At 42.6% G+C, this 23,242-nt stretch overlaps 1 protein-coding gene across 1 annotated transcript; it reads left to right on the forward strand.

Annotated features, from left to right (window-relative positions):
• The first annotated feature begins 1,936 nt into the window (after window positions 1-1,936).
• On the forward strand, window positions 1,937-21,513 carry LOC115113388 (sphingosine-1-phosphate lyase 1-like). The gene is made up of 14 exons (XM_029640959.2): window positions 1,937-2,101; window positions 10,587-10,752; window positions 12,572-12,639; window positions 14,803-14,950; window positions 15,933-16,012; window positions 16,201-16,329; window positions 16,467-16,555; window positions 16,744-16,852; window positions 17,251-17,349; window positions 17,978-18,124; window positions 18,275-18,513; window positions 18,996-19,142; window positions 19,333-19,453; window positions 19,577-21,513. Exons 1-14 carry the CDS (start codon window positions 2,090-2,092, stop codon window positions 19,727-19,729), a joined length of 1,707 nt encoding a protein of 568 aa, XP_029496819.1. The 5' UTR covers window positions 1,937-2,089; the 3' UTR covers window positions 19,730-21,513.
• Window positions 21,514-23,242: the final 1,729 nt, after the last annotated feature.

Below are 23,242 nucleotides of genomic sequence, written 5' to 3' on the forward strand. Positions count from 1 at the left end.
GTTTAGAAGCACGGTGGCTAGGAAAAACTCCCTAGAAAGGCCAAAACCTAGGAAGAAACCTAGAGAGGAACCAGGCTATGAGGTGTGGCCAGTCCTCTTCTGGCTGTGCCGGGTGGAGATTATAACAGAACATGGCCAAGATGTTCAAATGTTCATAAATGACCATTTTGGTCAAATAATAATAATCACATTAATTGTCGAGGGTGCAGCAAGTCAGCACCTCAGGAGTAAATGTCAGTTGACTTTTCATAGCCGACCATTAAGAGTATCTCTACCGCTCCTGCTGTCTCTAGAGAGTTGAAAACAGCAGGTCTGGGACAGGTAGCATGTCCGGTGAACAGGTCAGGGTTCCATAGCCGCAGGCAGAACAGTTGAAACTGGAGCAGCAGCACGGCCAGGTGGACTGGGGACAGCAATGTGTCATCATGCCAGGTAGTCCTGAGGCATGGTCCTAGGGCTCAGGTCCTCCTCCGAGAGAGAGAGAGATTAGAGAGAGCATACTTAAATTCACACAGGACACTGGATAAGACAGGAGAAGTACTCCAGATATAACAGACTGACCCTAGCCCCCCGACACATAAATTACTGCAGCATAAATACTGGAGGCTGAGACAGGAGGGGTCAGGAGACACTGTGGCCCCATCCGATGATACCCCCGGACAGGGCCAAACAGGCAGGATATAACCCCACCCACTTTGCTAAAGTACAGCCCCCACACCACTAGAGGGATATCTTCAACCACCAACTTCCTCTTCCTTTCATGGGCAATGATGCACCAGGCCAGCTAGTTAATATTAGCCTACTATATCTAGCTACATGTTAAACTTCCTCCCTCTCAGGCCAGGGGCACAATGTATGAATTTATGGAAGGATCAGAATCGCCATTATAACCATTGGTGAGTAAGGTAAATTAAGTAAAACCCAAAGTCCAAATCTCTATCTTCATCCTTGGCTAATTTAGGAAAGGGCCGATCTCAATGCTAATTGGCTATTATTATTATTTATTTTTTTATCAAGGGAGGCCAAATGATCGCTGGCTTCCCTTACATTCAATGCTATACTCTTTTTGACCAGATGATTTTGTATGTTTTTATTTCTCTTCTCCTTCAGGCTTCTTCTTCTTCTTTGGACTTTATATGGCGGTTGGCAACCAACTTTAAGGTGCATTACCACCACCAACTCGACTGAAGTGTGGACCTCAGTTTATCTTTCAATCACCCACGTGGGTATAGGCTCCTAAAAACTGTTGAGGAGCTGGGAGCCACACAGCTCCTGCTGCGGGACAAGCGTCACAAATAGAATCAAGTTCTATTTTAGCGCCTGGCTACGCATACGCTCGTTGACACGCAGGAGCTGTGTGGGTGCAATGATTGAATAACATGTACGTGTACATTTATTTTGCAACGCTCGCGCACGGTGTGGTCAGCATGTTATGTGTAATGGGTTCCTGAGAGGCGCAGCAGTCTAAGGCACTGCATCTCAGTGCAAGAAGCGTCACTACAGTCCCTGGTTCGTAGGGTGGCACACCCAAAGGGTGGCGCACAATTAGCCCAGCGTCGTCCAGGTTTGGCCTGGGTAGGCCATCATTGTAAATAAGAATTTGTTCGTAACTGACTTGCCTAGTTAAATAACGGTTAAATAAAAATTGTTAAATGTTTAAAAAAATGTTTAAATGGAACTGGGTTATTATCAAGGGCTATGTAGAGGTAGACACATTGGTAGACATATTTTCATAATGCATTGTAGTCAACGGCAAGTGATAACTTAGCACAATGTGTCTGCCAATTTTCTCTGTAATGAAACAAAATATTTAAAAAAAAAACGGTTTTAGTGATCAACTACAATCACAGAAGGAGTGAAAATAAGTCTACATATTCCAATTGGTGAACTTCCCCTTTAAGACGGGACACGGTTGTTTCCTTGCTTGCTTGTCGCTTCCTGAATTTAGGTTACGATTGTCTGTGATATAAGTGCCATGTAAATCAGATCCTCGATCACAAAGCACGCTATACAAAGATATTGGAGTGACTTTCGCTACCACTAAAAAGTGCTGACAACAATTTGCTGAAGGCTTGCCTTGACACTAACTATGGACTATTGGGTAAGTAAATAATATACCCAGATGCATGTTCTTTCTCTAAGTAGCCTACATGGTATTGAATACATGTACAATTAACGTTAGCTTGAGCCATGTTGCTACCTCCGTGTGTCAAAAAGAATACGAGCAGTAGGTCTTGCTGACAAATGATTTACATTATAATCATGATGTTTACAGTATTGCTGCAACCTATAGCCTAGTAAAGTGTCTAGAACAGTGGAGTGAGAGAAGTTTGTCTACACAATCATATTGCTTGCCCTGGAGCGCTACAATGTTGCCATTGCTCGCGCATTGTTACAGTGACTATAGCACGTTTTTATTGACTTACTAGTTGAATAACACCCCCGGCATTTTATAATTATTTCGAGGTTGAACCTTTTTCAAGTGTGAGGATAATTTTCTTTAGGGTAGTTTTTATTTTGTATATATTCAGAGAGAATAATGTGGCATAACAACCAATATAAATGAATCTGATATGGAAACCTCAAGCATCTTCCAGAGGTGTTGATTCTTGTGAACAACATTTGGTTTTAACTGCCTCAACAACCATTCATGCTTGTAGGCATAGCCTTCTAGTTGTAGGTTTTATTTGTATTTTATAACCCCTGCGTTTGCAGTATAATGCAGGGTGTTAATTACATTTGTTCAAGTGAATAATTGGCCAAATACATTATAGAAATGGGGCAAAATTGTCATAAAATTCAGTGTTCTTATTATGGAGTATAGCCATCACTAATGCTGTAGCTTGACAGGTTCTGCCCCACAAAACTTGCAGGCAATCTCATTTGCAGTAATTGAAGACAAATGAAGGGAGGTTTACACTGAGATTTCCACACTGAGCCTCATTGTATTGTACTGTACCGTACTACACTGCCTATCATTAGACTTCCTGTTTAGCACCAACATACTATGTGGCTATAGGCTTATATACTGTAATACGGTGGATACAGATATCAGCAGCCACATGTTTGTCTTTGGACATCAGTACCTTCAACACTTTTTTTTTTTTGCTATGGAACTTTGCTTTTTTAAATAATTTAAATCACTTGTACAGCACTGTATTATCTAGGTCATAGTGAATGCAGCCTCCAAACCCAGGCACTAAAGGCAAAGAAATCCCCCCCATTCTGAATTTCATGGATTTGCTCAGTTTTGTAAATTCCCAGAAACCACTCTTCATGTGGTGTGTTGTACTCTACTCTAGGTAAAACCCCGACTGTATTACGGTCATACAATGAATCCAGTCGGCATTAAATGAAAAGAAAAGGAAATGCGCCAAAACCACTAAAGTGAGGTGGTGGAAAAACACGTGTAAATTTAAATGACTAAAATCAGATTAAAAAGATAATGGGCATCTGTATGTTTTTATAATATCATTTTTGAGAACTAACAATCACCAAAATAAAAGCTAGACAGTCGTGGAGAAGAGAACAATTCCAAAAACAATTAATTTAGGAGTATTGATTTTATTATGTTTGAGCAAAAAAACAGCATTTAGCCTTGACAAAATGCATTGATCTGCAAGAAATTGGCTTAAAAATGTCTCTACACCGCCAAGATGGGGGGCCTCTAAAAAATATATCCTAAGTTCAGCCGTGCTTACGGGCCAGCCGCAGACATTTCTGCGCCCACCCCCTAAGCCTCTTTTTGATCCAGGATAAACTCTGAGTGTGTGTATGTTATCACACCATTTTCTCCTTGATGTCTTCCATAGCAGTAGCCTCCTCCTCACACCCAGCACATTCCCAGGAGAAATATGACCTCCCTTTGGACACAACAAAGGTCTCCTTACAGAATACGGCTGGCCTGGGAAACCAGGGGCATGGGTGTTTACGCAACAATAGGGAGAACAAAATAGGCGTGAAGGCCGGGCTACAGCACTGCATTGCTCTCCTAATACAAAGATGGCCGGAACAAATGTTTTGTAACAAGGCAAAGTAGGTTATTTGAAAAATGTCAGAAAGAAATGTGTTGGATAACTTGGAGCATGTACACTGAGTGTACAAAACATTAGGAACACCTTCCTAATATTGAGTTGCACCCCCTTTTGCCCTCGGAAAAGCCTAAATTAATCGGGGCATGGAATCTAAATGGTGTCAAGCGTTCCACTGGGATGCTCGCCCATGTTGACTCCAATGATTCCCACAGTTGTGTCAAGTTGGCTGGATGTCCTGTGGGTGGTGGACCATTCTTGATTCAGATCAGAAACGGTTGAGCATGAAAAACCCTGGCACCTATTACCATACCCCTTTCAAAGGCACTTAAATCTTTTGTCTTGCCCATTCACCCTCTGAATGGCACACATACTCCAATCCATATCTCAATTGTCTCAAGGCTTAAAAGTTATTCTTTAACCTGTCTCCCCTTCATCTACACTGATAGAAGTGGATTTAACAAGTCACATCAATCAGGGATCATAGCTTTCACCTGGATTCACAAGTCTATGTCAAGGAAAGAGCAGGTTTTCCTAATGTTTCGTACACTCCATATATGTGGTGAATGGTTCATGTACCTGTTGCATCAGGACTTGCCTTTTGCCCTTAAGCATGATGACAAAATGTAATCTCTCCAGTTTATGAAAGATGAAAACTGAGATTTGGCACTGGATGCTCAGCTCTGTCGTCTGTACTACAGAAGCACTGAACTCAAAGGGTACTACAGCTTTTGCATACATATTTCAGAGTCCTGAGTGTTCAGAGTCCAAAATGTTTTTTTCATTTTTTTTTTACACTATTTAAGATGGACAGTGAAGCCTAATCTTATGATAAGGCATTCAGATAAGCTGCCCATCTGAAACATAGCTGGTCACATGGTATGGTTCTTTCGTTGCTCTACTTGTCTAACCTTGGCAAACCTGTCGTAGAGCATGTTACACAGACAAGTAGACTGAGTAACTGTCGTCAGGGGGTGTAATTGTCATTGAAAGGCAAAGCTTCTATTCAGGTTCATTCATTGTCGAATTTGGGTTTGTCGTTATGCAAAGACACAAAGGCTCCGTCTGTAAAATGTCAGTACTCTTTATTACGTAAACCTTTTGTTAATGTCATACTGTTGCTATTTTGTTTTCTGTGACTTTACTAGACCTGGAATGATGTGCTTCCACTTAAGCAATGAGTCATGAAGTCAATTAAAGCCTACATTTCAAACAAAGTACCTCAGTGTTTGCATTGCAAACAAATACTTTTGAGTTTAGCATGGTTAGTTTGCATGATGTCATGGGAATGCATCACCAGTACGTTATATATCCCCACCAAAGCATTATGTGATGTTAGTTCCAGTGGTTATGAATAGTGGTTGTGTAAGCTTACGGTCCTATGGACCTTAAGCTTTTCTCTATTTGATTATGTGAACCTTTTTATGGATGCAATCTTTTTTTTGTTGTTATCAAGCAGACAAGCATAGTGTTGTAAAAACCAGTGATCGAGAGAGAAGTGAAGAGAGAATAGATGTGCTCATCTTTACTGCTTCATAAAATTAATGACATTATGCCTATTTCCTGTTTATTTGTCAAATGCAAATATGATGCGAGCAGTTAGTCAATAGTCCACACCTAAAACAGTGTGTTTCTCTTTCATGTTGTGCTTTGTATTTGGAATACATTAGTGACACTTCTTTCAATGTTCACAGATAGCGATGAGCATTTAAGTCGATTGATAACTTTTGCAGTCGCATGTTATTGCACTTTCTCTGTACTATAATTTGTTTGGAGACGAAAGGTTTCTCCTATCCATTGGCTACATATGTTATGTCGAATGGTTGATAGGGGCAGAGTTTAGTCAGCTGACTCTTATTCCTCCTCCTCACCTGGTCCTGGTTCAGGAATATTAGCTATATGTCAGTCCTAGTCACGTGTTCTCTCTCTCTCTCTCTCTCTCTCTCTGACCAAATTTCACAACTGCAATTGTGTCACGTTTCCACAGCAATTGAAATCTAATCAGAAGTAGACTTGTTATTGCTTGTTGGGCATTGTATTCCCACTTTCACAAATGTTTAGTTGACAGATGGTGTGTGGAACTGTATATGATGGAAAGTGTGGTGAACATGTCAATTGATTACAAGGTAGGCAAATTGCATTGTAATATGTGTGTTGTGACTCTTCCATTAACATTTTGTGCATGGGATGTGAAGCTGCTATGAGTACTCATGTGAATAATTGACTATGATGTGCAGGGGACAGTCAGTGTCTCTGATGTCCATGTTGGGACATTACATTTACATTTAAGTCATTTAGCAGACGCTCTTATCCAGAGCGACTTACAAATTGGTGCATTCACCTTATGACATCCAGTGGAGCAGCCACTTTACAATAGTGCATCTAAATCTTTTAAGGGGGGGGGGGTGAGAAGGATTACTTTATCCTATCCTAGGTATTCCTTAAAGAGGTGGGGTTTCAGGTGTCTCCGGAAGGTGGTGATTGACTCCGCTGTCCTGGCGTCGTGAGGGAGTTTGTTCCACCATTGGGGGGCCAGAGCAGCGAACAGTTTTGACTGGGCTGAGCGGGAACTGTACTTCCTCAGTGATAGGGAGGCGAGCAGGCCAGAGGTGGATGAACGCAGTGCCCTTGTTAGTGTGTAGGGCCTGATCAGAGCCTGGAGGTACTGAGGTGCCGTTCCCTTCACAGCTCCGTAGGCAAGCACCATGGTCTTGTAGCGGATGCGAGCTTCAACTGGAAGCCAGTGGAGAGAGCGGAGGAGCGGGGTGACGTGAGAGAACTTGGGAAGGTTGAACACCAGACGGGCTGCGGCGTTCTGGATGAGTTGTAGGGGTTTAATGGCACAGGCAGGGAGCCCAGCCAACAGCGAGTTGCAGTAATCCAGACGGGAGATGACAAGTGCCTGGATTAGGACCTGCGCCGCTTCCTGTGTGAGGCAGGGTCTTACTCTGCGGATGTTGTAGAGCATGAACCTACAAGAACGGGCCACCGCCTTGATGTTAGTTGAGAACGACAGGGTGTTGTCCAGGATCACGCCAAGGTTCTTAGCGCTCTGGGAGGAGGACACAGTGGAGTTGTCAACCGTGATGGCGAGATCATGGAACGGGCAGTCCTTCCCCGGGAGGAAGAGCAGCTCCGTCTTGCCGAGGTTCAGCTTGAGGTGGTGATCCGTCATCCACACTGATATGTCTGCCAGACATGCAGAGATGCGGTTCGCCACCTGGTCATCAGAAGGGGGAAAGGAGAAGATTAATTGTGTGTCGTCTGCATAGCAATGATAGGAGAGACCATGTGAGGTTATGACAGAGCCAAGTGACTTGGTGTATAGCGAGAATAGGAGAGGGCCTAGAACAGAGCCCTGGGGAGACGGATTCTCGCCACGCCACCTGGTAGGAGCGACCGGTCAGGTAGGACGCAATCCAAGCGTGGGCGGCGCCGGAGATGCCCAACTCGGAGAGGGTGGAGAGGAGGATCTGATGGTTCACAGTATCGAAGGCAGCCGATAGGTCTAGAAGGATGAGAGCAGAGGAGAGAGAGTTAGCTTTAGCAGTGCGGAGCGCCTCCGTGATACAGAGAAGAGCAGTCTCAGTTGAATGACTAGTCTTGAAACCTGACTGATTTGGATCAAGAAGGTCATTCTGAGAGAGATAGCGGGAGAGCTGGCCAAGGACGGCACGTTCAAGGGTTTTGGAGAGAAAAGAAAGAAGGGATACTGGTCTGTAGTTGTTGACATCGGAGGGATCGAGTGTAGGTTTTTTCAGAAGGGGTGCAACTCTCGCTCTCTTGAAGACGGAAGGGACGTAGCCAGCGGTCAGGGATGAGTTGATGAGCGAGGTGAGGTAAGGGAGAAGGTCTCCGGAAATGGTCTGGAGAAGAGAGGAGGGGATAGGGTCAAGCGGGCAGGTTGTTGGGCGGCCGGCCGTCACAAGACGCGAGATTTCATCTGGAGAGAGAGGGGAGAAAGAGGTCAGAGCACAGGGTAGGGCAGTGTGAGCAGAACCAGCGGTGTCGTTTGACTTAGCAAACGAGGATCGGATGTCGTCGACCTTCTTTTCAAAATGGTTGACGAAGTCATCTGCAGAGAGGGAGGAGGGGAGGGGATTCAGGAGGGAGGAGAAGGTGGCAAAGAGCTTCCTAGGGTTAGAGGCAGATGCTTGGAATTTAGAGTGGTAGAAAGTGGCTTTATCAGCAGCGACAGAAGAGGAAAATGTAGAGAGGAGGGAGTGAAAGGATGCCAGGTCCGCAGGGAGGCGAGTTTTCCTCCATTTCCGCTCGGCTGCCCGGAGCCCTGTTCTGTGAGCTCGCAATGAGTCGTCGAGCCACGGAGCGGGAGGGAGGACCGAGCCGGCCTGGAGGATAGGGGACATAGAGAGTCAAAGTATGCAGAAAGGGAGGAGAGGAGGGTTGAGGAGGCAGAATCAGGAGATAGGTTGGAGAAGGTTTGAGCAGAGGGAAGAGATGATAGGATGGAAGAGGAGAGAGTAGCGGGGAGAGAGAGCGAAGGTTGGGACGGCGCGATACCATCCGAGTAGGGGCAGTGTGGGAAGTGTTGGATGAGAGCGAGAGGGAAAAGGATACAATGTAGTGGTCGGAGACTTGGAGGGGAGTTGCAATGAGGTTAGTGGAAGAACAGCATCTAGTAAAGATGAGGTCGAGCGTATTGCCTGCCTTGTGAGTAGGGGGGAAGGTGAGAGGGAGAGGTCAAAAGAGGAGAGGAGTGGAAAGAAGGAGGCAGAGAGGAATGAGTCAAAGGTAGACGTGGGGAGGTTAAAGTCGCCCAGAACTGTGAGAGGTGAGCCGTCCTCAGGAAAGGAGCTTATCAAGGCATCAAGCTCATTGATGAACTCTCCGAGGGAACCTGGAGGGCGATAAATGATAAGGATGTTAAGCTTGAAAGGGCTGGTAACTGTGACAGCATGGAATTCAAAGGAGGCGATAGACAGATGGGTAAGGGGAGAAAGAGAGAATGACCACTTGGGAGAGATGAGGATCCCGGTGCCACCACCCCGCTGACCAGAAGCTCTCGGGGTGTGCGAGAACACGTGGGCGGACGAAGAGAGAGCAGTAGGAGTAGCAGTGTTATCTGTGGTGATCCATGTTTCCGTCAGTGCCAAGAAGTCGAGGGACTGGAGGGAGGCATAGGCTGAGATGAACTCTGCCTTGTTGGCCGCAGATCGGCAGTTCCAGAGGCTACCGGAGACCTGGAACTCCACGTGGGTCGTGCGCGCTGGGACCACCAGATTAGGGTGGCCGCGGCCACGCGGTGTGGAGCGTTTGTATGGTCTGTGCAGAGAGGAGAGAACAGGGATAGACAGACACATAGTTGACAGGCTACAGAAGAGGCTACGCTAATGCAAAGGAGATTGGAATGACAAGTGGACTACACGTCTCGAATGTTCAGAAAGTTGAGCTTACGTAGCAAGAATCTTATTGACTAAAATGATTAAAAATGATACAGTACTGCTGAAGTAGGCTAGCTGGCAGTGGCTGCGTTGTTGACTTTGTAGGCTAGCTGGCAGTGGCTGCGTTGTTGATTCGGGGCTAGCTGGCTAGCTAGCAGTGTTGATTACGTTACGTTGCGTTAAAAGAAAGACAATAGCTGGCTAGGTAACCTAGAAAATCGCTCTAGACTACACAATTATCTTTGATACAGAGACGGCTATGTAGCTAGCTATGTAGCTAGCTACGATCAAACAAATCAAACCGTTGTACTGTAATGAAATTAAATGAAAATGTGATACTACCTGTGGAGCGAGGCGGAATGCGACCGGGTTGTTGAGTTCTAATCGGTAGACGTTGGCTAGCTGTTGGCTAGCTAGCAGTGTCTCTTACGTTAAGGACGACAAATAGCTGGCTGCGTTGTTGATTCAGGGGCTAGTTGGCTAGCTAGCTAGCAGTGTTGATTCACGTTGCTAAAAGAACGACAATAGCTGGCTAGGTAACCTAGAAAATCGCTCTAGACTACACAATTATCTACACAATTATCTTTGATACAGAGACGGCTATGTCGCTAGCTATGTAGACGGTGGGCGTTAAGCTAGCTGGCTAGCTGCTGGGCAGATACGTTAGGATGACGAAATACGATAATTACGCAATTATCTTTGATACAAAGACGGCTATGTAGCTAGCTAAGAAGAAATTGCTAAGATTAGACAAATCAAACCGTTGTACTATAATGAAATGTAATGAAAAGTTATACTACCTGCAGACCGAAGTGCAGACCGAAGTGCGGTTGCGACTGCTCGCTCCAACCCGGAAGAGGTTATAAGAGGACATGTTTCTGTCTCGCACTATTTTGATCACATAAGGGGAAAATATTCAACCCAAAGCAAGACACTGTAGGATGAAAGCTTTACTTTTGTATGATCTTTAAAACAAAATCTATTTTTTGTTTGTTGCCGTGACCATATTTTCCTTTTCTCAGCAGTTTTATCTATATGCATGTGTAGTCCTTGGAATCCTCCATGAAATCCTTACACGTTGCATAGCAGTGCAGATGGATCTGCAATTGTTAGACCATTGTTAATTTGCAATGTAATCTCTCTCTGTTTCTAGAGTGCCTTGGAGGTGTACAAGGAGATGCTGTTGCTCTACCTGGAGGAAGGCAGGCGGCTTGTGAACACCAACTGTGAGGCGTTGGAACCATGGCAGATCATTGGAGCCACTCTCATAGCTACCTTAGGAGCAGTCTGGGTCAAAGGCTTCCTGTTTCAGCAAGAAAGTACGTTTTCAGATTCAGTAATGAGGCATGTGTTTATTATATGCATGGATAAAAAGTGACGTGGGTGTTTTTGTGTTCTACATTATGGAGAGTTGTTTTGTTTGTTGGTTTATTCAGACAATGCTGCTTCATGATTCTTTACCAGTCTGAGTTAAGTGTGCACTTGTTCACTTCCTCTCATGGATTTAAAAGGACTGGCACAATAATATGGTATAAACTCTCTCTAGCTCATGCTTACGTCAATCCAATGCTTGAACATGTGTTGGGTGAAGTGCTCAAGTGTAGGCTGGTAGAGAATTTAGACGCAGGGAAAGGTGTCAGCATTAAAACACCCCAGAGTTGAATTTGAAGTATGGCAGGGATTGACATTAAGGTCCGAAAGGCACAGGAGTATTTTGGGGTTGCCTGAAGATTCTGGTTACTTGTTTGAAGTAGCTATTTTTGGCTACTCACAGAGGAGGAATCAGAAAAACCAGATTTTGAGAATTCATTCCTTTTTGGTTGTTATCAGTCAAAATCCCCTGCTCAATGGGAGCAGGCTCAACTTGTACAACTGCTCAGATCACTGATCCAGGGCAATAGGGCAACCCTTCTTGTCAATCCCCAACCTCAGAGCAGGCTCAACTTGTACAACTGCTCAGATCACTGATCCAGGGCAATAGGGCAACCCTTCTTGTCAATCCCCAACCTCAGAGCAGGCTCAACTTGTACAACTGCTCAGATCACTGATCCAGGGCAATAGGGCAACCCTTCTTGTCAATCCCCAACCTCAGAGCAGGCTCAACTTGTACAACTCAGATCACTGATCCAGGGATCACAACCTCAGAGCAGGATACAACTGCTCAGATCACTGATCCAGGGCAATCCCCAACCTAGGGCAACAACTGCTCAGATCACTGATCCAGGGCAATAGGGCAACCCTTATTGTCAATCCCCAACCTCAGAGCAGGCTCAACTTGTACAACTGCTCAGATCACTGATCCAGGGCAATAGGGCAACCCTTATTGTCAATCCCCAACCTCAGAGCAGGCTCAACTTGTACAACTGCTCAGATCACTGATCCAGGGCAGTAGGGCAACCCTTCTTGTCAATCCCCAACCTCAGAGCAGGCTCAACTTGTACAACTGCTCAGATCACTGATCCAGGGCAATAGGGCAACCCTTATTGTCAATCCCCAACCTCAGAGCAGGCTCAAACCCTGCTATCCAGGGCAATGTCATTCAGAGCAGGCTCAACAATCCCTGTATGGCCTTGAATACTTATTCCTGATACAATTGTGAGCAAAGATCAGCTGACAAAACAATCTCTGTGATCAGTTAAAGCACTTTAAGGAGAGTGGTTTTTGGTTTAATCAGAGGTGTGCTGGCCAGCAATTTTAAATACGTTTGAACTTTAGTTGCTATTTTTCTTTTTGCTCCAAACTTCAGTTTGGCTCTCTTTGTACAGTACATGTGTTTTACAGCTATTACAAGTGACATAGCCATGTCAGACATGTTGTGTTCCCACTGATGTTTTGTGAGTTTTCTAGAATTCCACAGATTAGTGATATTCATATTCCAAATCAGGGGAAATTACAATTCGTTTTTTTGTTGTTGATTGCATTAACTGGCTGTCAATCTAATTTGGCAGGATTGTTGTCGAGAAACGGTGTTCCAGTATTAGCTTGTGGGCCAGCTGTTGGCCTTTTTGATTTGTCTGCCATCTCCAATCAGCTGTTTTTATTCATCAAAAAGTCCCCATTGAATTCAGCTTGTGGTTTTCTCCCGTGCTCATCTAGCATTCTTTCAACACAATCGTCTCTTTCTTTGTTGCTTAATAGCCCTGACATCCCGAATCAAGAAGCAGTGCTTTCGACTCATCAGAAAAATACCCTTTGTTGGCGCGGCAGTAAGTTTCAAGCGGTTATTTTGTTCCTCTATTCTACAGATGTGCTCGTACTCTTCCTTGTCTAGTGTGGGATGAGTCACTCACTAATGACTGAGTGTCAGCATTGGGGTGAGACCTTTGACACGGTTTACATCATGGATTTGTGATAATGCTGGGTTACTATTGGTCATTACTGTCTAACCTAACGGAATGACTAAACTGTATTTGGATTCAACTGAAGAGTGTGAATAGGCTACACTTTAATCAAATGGGTATATTCACATAACTGATTTTGCATATCTTATTTTAAATGCTCTCTTGCCACAAATACTAGCCCAGATCTTCCTGGTATGCTATCACCCAGTGTTGTAGTACTCGAGACCACATTTTGAGTGTCTTGGTCTTGTGTCGGATACATTTGTACTCGGCCTTGACTCTGTCTCGGGCAGTGAGGACTATTTCTTCCCAAGACCAGCGGAGTTAAAAATTAAAAAAACTCATAATTATCAGATTCCATTCAGTAAACGCATAAATGCGTGTAATCCGAAATTGTAAATAATAATTTATTCTTAACTGACTTGCCTAGTCAGGTCAAATAAAGGTTAAATAAAAACGATAATAAAGAAACTTTTTTGCCAGGTCAAATGTATTCACTCCTTTCTTTAAACATGAATACCTACAGTCGCCGTATACCCACTTTTTTTACGGGCATTGCGTATACTCCTTAATCCCCATTGATACGTTTCAAAGTGGTGTAGTGGAAGTATACGATTTATCAATTATGTAGTACAATCGAGAAATCATGTGCAAAGTAGCCTACACAATCGCACAGCAAATGAAATATATTCACATGCGTGCCGCACTCAGCCTTGTTTCAACAGAATATAATCTGCAGGCAGAGAGCGCACTGGTTTTAGCATGGAGCAGCTCACAGAAGAATGATTTTGGTAGCCGGTAGGTAGGAAAAACGTTTCAATTCATGATATCTACCACTAAATGTTAACTAAGGCAACAATGGATATGCAAACCAGGTATTGAGAAAGTTTGATCAGTAGTCTTGGTTAGTGGGCTATTTGTGTTGCGCAATTCAGTCATCATGTCCTGTTTGCATCAGGGGTGTAGGCTTGAGCAAAAAAAAGACTACTTTATTATTTTCCCAGTCCTCGAAAAATAGTCTCTTGATGTGGTTTAAGAATTGTTGTGGATGTCACATAAAAAAGGTGGGGTTTTGAGAGTGCAACTCTGAAAAAAAATATGTGAAAACGAATTTGTAAAAAAAAACTGGAAAAAAAACTGGAAAACACACAGGGTGCCTTTCCTTCGCTGGGCAGTCCGTTTGGGATTTTTTTTAATGTACAATTTGAATATACCTACTTCTCCAGGCACCACTACCCTGCATAGGGCTGATGGAAAGACAGCAGTCACACACAGCATGATGTTAAATGATAAACTGTCCATTCACTCGGACATAATAAGCCAGTGGGTCCCAATCATAAGAATACAAAACACACAACCATTAGGCTAAACGTTTCCTAATCTAAATGTGCAACTATTACTTCCCATAGCAAAAAAATATTTCATGTTTAGCACACAGTGACCTAAAGTTTAAATGCAACAGTGTTTCACACAAGTTATTTTCAAAGATATGACTAACGGCAAGCGAGCTCCAATACAAAAACAGAGGAATGTCCTTGTCCTTCAACATATATTTTTTTTCACCATTCTGAATGTCTTCACCATTCTGAATGTCTTCACCATTCTGAATTTTGAACACAGGAATACTGGACATTTTAGACTATTATGGTGTTGCTTTGACAATTACAATCATGGTCTTGAATTATACTTTTTCTGGTCTCTGAACCCTTGCCCCCCTCCCGGTCTTGACTCTGTCTCGCCTACCCCTCCGGTCTTGGTCTTGATTTACACCGATCTTGGTCTGGAACTGGTCTTGCTTTAGTTGGTCTCGAACACAACACTGCTATCACCTCTACTTTCACAAAAACAAACAAGCCAGTTTTGATTGCTTTCATTGATTTTTCCATATTTTAGATAAGTTGTCAATTCCAGAGTGTTGTAGCCTAGACATTCTCAATGCCATAATGGGTCACTGCTTCTAGGAAATGGTTTGTGTTGTCTGAGCAGTGATGTGTGTAATGCGACTGACTCAGTGTGTCTTTGTGACAGATCCAGACCCAGCTGAACAAGGCCCTGGATGACATGTCTGTCAGTCTTTGCACACTGAAGGAGGGCATGAACTACACCAAACAGCTGCCTGAACAAGGGCTAACGCAAGCTGAAGTTCTAGACAGGATCAGCGAGTACGAAACACTGAGTAAGTGGCTGAGGGTTATCCCAGGGCATGTTCTGGAGTGCTTTGTTTCTTTGTAGTAAAATGGGGCCGATGACCTACAGTGCCCTACTGCCCTAATATGTTTTGTATTGACTAGATCCTAGAAAATGAAGAAAATGAAGTTTCCATCCAATTGGTGACATATTTTCATGCAATAATTCAACAATCTTTTCCCACCAGAGATGTTTCCATCAAATTCCCTGTTTGCAGATAAAAGGCTGTGTGTGATGACATAGTGCACTTAAAAATACCTTTTGCGGTTATAGTCCCATGTACCAAATAAATTTAGTTTTTTAATGAAAAATGGATTTCCATTGCATTTTCAACTCTACTGATGGTTTTCTCACAATTGTTGTGTAATATAGCAAGTGTGCCCATTCTGGTATTGTTCACGCTGTTGGCTAGAGCGCACATATAGCCTAAATGATCACATTATTATGTCTGTAGCCTAATAAACTGCATGCTTTCCCAACGAGTGGTAGTGGGAGGACCACACAACATGTCATAATGTGAATCCAAGTTTACTTCGATATGATGGTTATTATATCAATATATGCGCATAAAAGCATTTTCACCTACATTTTTCGCATAATGCATTTTACAGACTAATAGATCCCACCTTGTCTATAGCGTGTTTTGTCAACATTTTTCAGGCCTGTCATTAAAACATTTTTGTTATACCACATGTACTTTACTCGGATAAAGAGTTTGGATGGTTAATTAATAAGTTGCTTTGGCAAGTTCTAGACTGCTTTTTTTTCTTCTTCTGTGGAGCCATAATGCAATTTAATGACAATATTATGGAGCCAATGACCTACAGTGCCTTTTTGTATTGACTACTTTTATCCTAGAATATGTGACATGTGTGCCAGGGTGTTTTTAGCATATTTTATTTTTTAAATTTGTAGTTGAGTTACAGTATATAATTGTTTCCTGAGGCATTGCTGTTGTCTGCTCTTCATAGATGAAGTGGATTGGGAGAATGGACGAGTGTCCGGTGCAGTGTATTGGGGAGATCAGACACTTACCAAACTTTTGGTGAAGGTATGTCTAGTCCACAAACCAACCGTTTTTGTCTCGTTAAACTTCTGTGTGTAGTATTCTGAGTAATACGTTTTCCCCGAAATACGTGGAATTTAGAGCTCATACTACAGTCAGAATATGCCTTGTTGTTTGTATAACAAATCCCATATCTTACTGATTCCCTTTGATATTCTTCCTCTTGTCGCTAGGTGTATGGAGACTTTGCATGGAGCAACCCACTTCACCCAGACATCTTTCCTGGTGTGAGGAAGATGGAGGCAGAGGTTGTAAGAATGACGTGTACCCTCTTCCACGGTGGGCCCAACACTTGTGGCACAGTGAGTTTACCTTCATTACTCCCACAAGACTCACTGACACAGGGCTTGGGAAATATTCTACTTGAGAGAATAATCAAAACCTATGCACTGGCACATTCTGAACACTGATGGTTCCTTGTTGTTTCTACTTTGTTCAGGTCACCTCTGGGGGAACTGAAAGCATATTGATGGCATGCAAGGCGTACAGAGACATGGCCTATGAGCGCGGTGTGAAACATCCTGAAATGTAAGTTCACTGTCAATGTAGCCTCCAGATTCTTTTTCTTTGAACTGGCACACTAGATGACCTCAGAACAAGCTTGATTTGCATTGTTGAGATGTTGTCTGTCTCATAAATGGTCATATCACCTGTGAAATACATTTTATATAGTACTGGGAATCATTTGTGTTGTATTTCCTCCCCTAATTTTGCAGCATTGCACCAATCAGTGTCCATGCTGCCTTTGACAAAGCAGCAAACTACTTTGGAATGAAGCTTGTTCACATCCCCCTGGACAAGAATACAATGAAAGTGGATGTTAAGGTGTGTATATTTATTAGTTACTGTACAAATGGTTATTCTAAAGAATAAATTCAATCAGTGCTCAACATGCGCTGAAAAGGTCAGAGTAAATGTAAGTTTGTTGGTGTACAAATTCCCAATTGAACTGTAGCCTAGACCCCAGCCTACTCTAGGTAACGAGAGTATGGTGTGATGTATATGGCACCTCTGTTACTGACTGGGGATCACATCCTCAGTTTGGACTGTTCAAGATGAACATTTCAGACATGACCGCAGTAGTTACAAAAAACATGGTGGCAACAACTAGAATTACTCGTTCTTAGTGAGTGTAGATGAGACTTATCATCACCATAATAATTTGTCTTAAAGCAATATTGTGACACCTTCAACTCCTTGTAACTCCAACTTGTTTTGTATAGGCGATGAGGAGAGCTATCAGCAAGAACACAGCCATGCTTGTATGTTCCGCACCCCAGTTCCCGCATGGAATCATTGATCCTATTGAGGAAGTAGGAAAGGTAAATTGTCTCATTGTTATGTACTTGTAAAAGGAAAGTCATGGTAAGTAAAGTTTCTTTATTTTGGTAATGCTTAAAGGTCCAGTGCAGTAATGTTCCTGTGTTTGTATATATATATTTTCACACTAGGAGGTCGGAATAATACTGTGAAATTGTGAAAATAATGACAAGGGCCTTTTTGTGTCGAGGCTGTTTTGAAAAGGCCGCCTGAAATTTCAGCCTATTTTGGTGGGAGGGAGTTTTGGCCTTTCATGGCAACATCCCCATATGGTAAATTAGTTAAGTTCCCAACCTCTCTGCCGATAACAGCAAATTTTCAGTTTTCCACTTCCCACTCAGACTACTCCCACATAGTTGTAGCAAAATTATCGCTTGAGAAATTACTCTTTGCTAAAAAAAAAAAAAAAAGATTGTAACAAAAATTGTAACAATTTTTCTTGAAAAGAATCACAGTAAGGTATTTAATGTTACCCAGAAATGATTTGATATTGAACCAAAAATGTGTGCATTGAATCTTTAACATTAAGTTGCTTGTATACCTGAGTACTGTAGTAACACTGTAATAACATTGTTGTGGCATAGTACTTTACATGAAATTACCTAATCCATCCCACATGGTGTTTTTCAGCTGGCTTTAAAGTACAACATCCCTCTGCATGTGGATGCTTGTTTGGGAGGGTTTCTCATCGTGTTCATGGCCAAAGCCAATTATCCACTGGCTCCCTTTGACTTCAGGGTAAAGGGTGTGACCAGTATATCTGCAGACACACACAAGGTAAGAGGGTGTGGATCCCAGGCTGTCTTACCAAACATTTTGTCCCTCTTGATTTTCGATCATAAGAGGCTCATTGTTCCATAGACTTGTCGTTTAACCAGTTATGGTGTTGACTAAGAATAGTTTTTTTGATCTACCTCTACTCTCCAGTATGGCTACGCCCCTAAAGGTTCATCAGTGATCCTGTATAGTGACAAGAAGTACAGGCACTACCAGTACTTTGTGGCTCCAGACTGGCAAGGGGGCATCTATGCGTCCCCATCAGTGGCAGGATCTCGGCCAGGCGGTATCATCGCAGCGTGCTGGGCTACCATGATGCACATGGGAGAGGATGGCTACATAAAGGCCACCAAGAAGATAATTGACACTGCACGTACCATCAAGACAGAGTAAGAGACCCATCTTTTACTGCAGTCTTTATCGGCAGAACCTTGATTTCTGGCTTTCTCACTGAACAAGACTTGGATGTATGGTAAAGCGAGACTATTATAGGTACAATCTGAAACATTATGGTAGTTTTTCTCATCAAGATATTAACATTTTAGTAATTTAGCAGACGCTCTAATCCAGAGCGATTTTACAGGAGCAATTAGGGTTAATTGCCTTGCACAAGGGCACATTGACAGATTTTTTTTTTCTTCGCCTAGTTGGGCAGGGATTTGAAATGGGGACCTTTCAGTTTGCTGGCCCAACACTCTTAACTGCTAGGCTACCTGTGTTGATATTCTTTGTGTTGATTCCTAAACCGTCTGTCAACCTATATATATAAAAAGGTTGTTAAATTTGACTGTTTATAAGAGCTCTTGGCAAGCACATTGTGATCTCACTATTTTTGGATGAGATAAACATGTTTTTGTTTATTTCCGGACAGAATCCGAAAGATAAATGGGGTGTTTGTGTTTGGAGACCCTGAAGTGTCCGTGGTGGCAATAGGCTCTGACGTCTTCGACATTTTTCGTTTATCCAACGCACTGACTTCAAAGGGTTGGAATCTCAACATGCTACAGTATCCATCCAGGTATGTTTTCCTCGCCTTTTTCTCATCTTTGAAATTCAGTCATACTTATCAGTTATAATGTATACATTTCATAGAATATTGACTATGCACTTTATTTTGAAGTAATACCAGCAAGCAAAGACATCACCATGTTGATTTTTTTTTTTAAGTACTTTTGTGTTTTTAAACAAAATTCTCTTTCCCATCACAGCATCCATATCTGTTGTACTGTACTGCACACACATGAAGGTGTGGCCAAACAGTTAATCAGTGACATCAAAGAGCAGGTGGCTCTCATTTTGAAAAACCCCAATGAGAAGACCACTGGAATGGTGATTGTTAATGCTGACTCCGTTACCTGGAATACACTACACAGCAGTGCACCATATTAATCCATTCATTTTATGTCGTATAAATTGGATAAATGGCTCTACATTCATGTGTTCATGTTCTAGGGAGCAATCTATGGCATGGCCCAGTCCATCCCTGACAGATCCATGGTGACCGAGATCTCCCGAGGCTTCTTGGACTGCCTCTACAGCACAGAGGAGCCCAAGTCGTCTCAGCCTCAGAAGACCCATATGAATGGCAACGGCAAGGCCCACTGAGTCAGGAGTAGGCTGGCTGTGGCCTGGACACACACCTGGGTCATGTTCATTAGGGAACATAATGGTAAGCGTTGTGAAACGTTTTGCAACGGAAAATGAAAAGGAGCGTTTACTGGATAAGCTCAAGTAGTCCCATTTTCTTCAGGTCGGTGACTAATGAACACGGCCCTGGTTACCAGCCTGCCTCACCTCTGGTCCACCCACTACATCACTCAACATTTGCCTTATCCTGCCCACCTTTTATCTACCTACTCACCTTTTTTCAGATATGTTCTGAAGCACAAGCCATTGTTTTTAGCTATCGTGAGGAGAATTCTTCAAATATGTCGAAAGTGAAAGCACCTATTGTACAAAAATATATAGAATAGTTGCTCAAACCATTGAGGGGTTTTGGTCTGGTTGTATTAATTGTCCCCCACGATGAAATCAGGGATGGGACTATTGATCTGTCTCCGTACGTTCATACGTTAGTCACACGCGATATCTCAGACAGCACTGGCCCGATTTTGACGAAACTTGTGTGAATGAAGCGTCTGCCGTGATAAAAAAAAACACTTAATGCTACTCATCTGACACCAAATGAGCGATCTGCATGAAACATCTATGAACAAAGGTCTCTCGGCGCAATATTTTCCAGACTAGTACCTAAAACAACATGGCCACTATTGAGTCTAGCTAACCCTCGCAATATTTTGATGGAACTTGGGGGAATTATCTGTCTTTTAGAAAAGTTTGTGGTCATACGCACACCCTTAACAACGTAGGGGCTGGGCTAATAAAGAATATGTGTAAAGAACAGGAAAGCCTGCACCCTGTTAAAGCGCCCAATTCGCAGCATTATTCACAATGTTTCGATCCAAAACAGATCTTCATCCAGTCAGACAGACTGAGTGCTCACATCCCAAAATATACACAATCACCTCACATGACGCATGGTGGGTGTGGAAACAATTCAATTAACTTTTGCGCATAGTCAATCATATAATTAATCCCAGAGGTACTCGTGGTCATAAAGGATTAAATGCATACAAATTAAAACATGGGTAACAGTAAAAAGATTTGGAAACTGTTGGAATACCCAACCATATGACCATTACGCGCAGGTCGTGCAGTGGCCGTAGATGTAATTACAATTACCTATTTAAAAAAAAAAAAAACTTGCCTACCTCTAATAATTTGATATCAATGAGATGGGCACATGTAGTAGTTACAGAAAATCAAATGTACAAAATGACCAAGTGGAGACCTGGATGGCAAGACGAATTGAACGTAGCATATTCATGTAAGAAATGGTCTGTTATCAAACTCTTGGTTCAAACCTTTAGGAGACATGGTGGGCAAACGGTGAATCCAATACAATTCTCTTCTCGGTAATAGATTCAGTATCTCCCCTGCTCCTAGTAACCTTAACATGTTCAATACCAATGTATCTCAGAGATCTGATGTTGTGACGAACCTCCATGAAATGCACAGCCACGGGGTTTCTCTGATCAAGAGATCTAATATTATTCCTGTGTTCTGCTATCCTTGTTTTCAGAGAACATTTCATTTTTCCCTACATACCATACACCACGAATACACTTTTATCAGATATACCACATTTGTAGAACACGTAATGATACCCTTCATCTCAATGGCCTTGTCTGTGATGGGGTAATTGAACGTTGTGCATTTGTTTGTCTATATAACCTGGTTCAAACATTCATGACATTACCCTGAAGAAGGCACAGTGATGCCAAAACATTGGTGTTTTTTTTTTACCCAATAAATTACTGGGAGTGTGAGACTTTGTTTTGATAGTGACGAGCCTCGGTGAAATGCGCAGCCACTGTGTTTCTCTGATCAAGGGTCCTGATATTACTCCTGTGTTCTGCTATCCTTGTTTTCAGAGATCGTTTTGTTTTTTTCTACATAGCATAGACCACAAATACACTTTCTCAGGTATACCACATTAGTAGAACAGGTAATGATACCGTTAATCTTAATGAGGTGATTGAAAATTGTGCATTTGTTAGTGAAATTACACGGGATACATCGGCCACATCTTTAATTACCATCCAGCACATTGTCTAGGAAAGTACTACGTGACACACGGTGGAAGATCAGACCTCACTACCATTTGGCTGATTTTTTTTTTTTTTTTTTGAGACTCGTCCGAAGACTACCCGGGAGGGTTTTTTAAATGTCTTTTCCAATCGTGGGTCAGTGCTCAAGATGTGGATTTTTTTTTTTCATTTTACATTTAAGATATTGTTGAACTGTTTGTCTAGTGGGGAGTAATTTGAAGGAACAATTGGACTCGTTAGTCGGGGGCGGGATGGTTTGGGAGTGAGTGTCATCCTGGGTCATATTTTTGTAACGGTCCCATGCAGCATGCAGCCATTCCTCTGGGTTACCTTGCTGTCTGAAGAGTGCTCATCCAGACCATGTGCTTGTTTGTCATAATCACTCTGTGTACTACAGATCCTGTGTATGCGACTGTACAGGCTTGCGAAAATATTCACCCCCCTTGGCATTTTTCCTGTTTTGTTGCCTTTTTCAACCTGGAATTAAAATAGATTTTTATTTTTGGGGGGGTGTTTGTATCATTTGATTTACACATGCCTACCATTTTGAAGATGAAAAATATTTTTTGTGAAACGAAGCAGAAAGAAGACACACAAAAAATATTTAGCGTGCGTAACCCCCCCCCAAAGTCAATACTTTGTAGAGCTACCTTTTGCAGCAATTACAGCTGCAAGTCTCTTGGGGTGTCTCTATTAGCTTGGCACATCTAGTTACTGGGATTTTTGCCCATTCTTCAAGGCATAACCTTTTTTATTTCACTTCAACAATATAGACTATTTTGTATATGTCCATTATATGTAATCCAACTAAAAAAATCCACTTAAATTACAGGTTGTAATGCAACAAAATGGGAAAAATGCCAAGGGGGATGAACACTTTTACAAGGCACTGTTTTGGCTGATAGGGGGGCTCATAAGTGTGTAAGCTATCTCTGCGTAACAGGGAATTCCTGTTCCGCCGGCTCCCTATAGGTCGGTGCTAAAGCCAACTCCCTCTTTATCAAAATGTCTTGCCCTAGAGATCTAGCATTTACAGAATTACTCATTGGCCCAAGTAATCAACTGTATGTACATTAGTCACATGCGATATCTCAGACAACTGCACTGCATCATTTGTGGAGGATGACATGTTCATTGTTGCCTTGTTTAACACCTGATTTACTTAACAAAAAGCACATCTCAATAGGTGGTTCAGGTAAATCATGATATCGCTAAAGGGGGACTTTCCTATTTTTCTCTATTGCGCCTCTACTTTTCCTCAAGCAAGGGAGAGGCTGACTTTTCATTTTTTTACCCTTTAGTGTGTGTACTTTGGGATATCGCTTTAACAGTAAAAAAAAAAATCGCCAGAGGACATCTTTCATACTCAATGTTCCAGGTACAAACAACCGTGTTTGTCAGTCTCTGATTCATCTACAACAAATAATAGTTTTAACTGAAAAGCACT

Source organism: Oncorhynchus nerka, linkage group LG28 (genome assembly GCF_034236695.1).
Source record: "Oncorhynchus nerka isolate Pitt River linkage group LG28, Oner_Uvic_2.0, whole genome shotgun sequence".
Taxonomy (NCBI): domain Eukaryota; kingdom Metazoa; phylum Chordata; class Actinopteri; order Salmoniformes; family Salmonidae; genus Oncorhynchus; species Oncorhynchus nerka.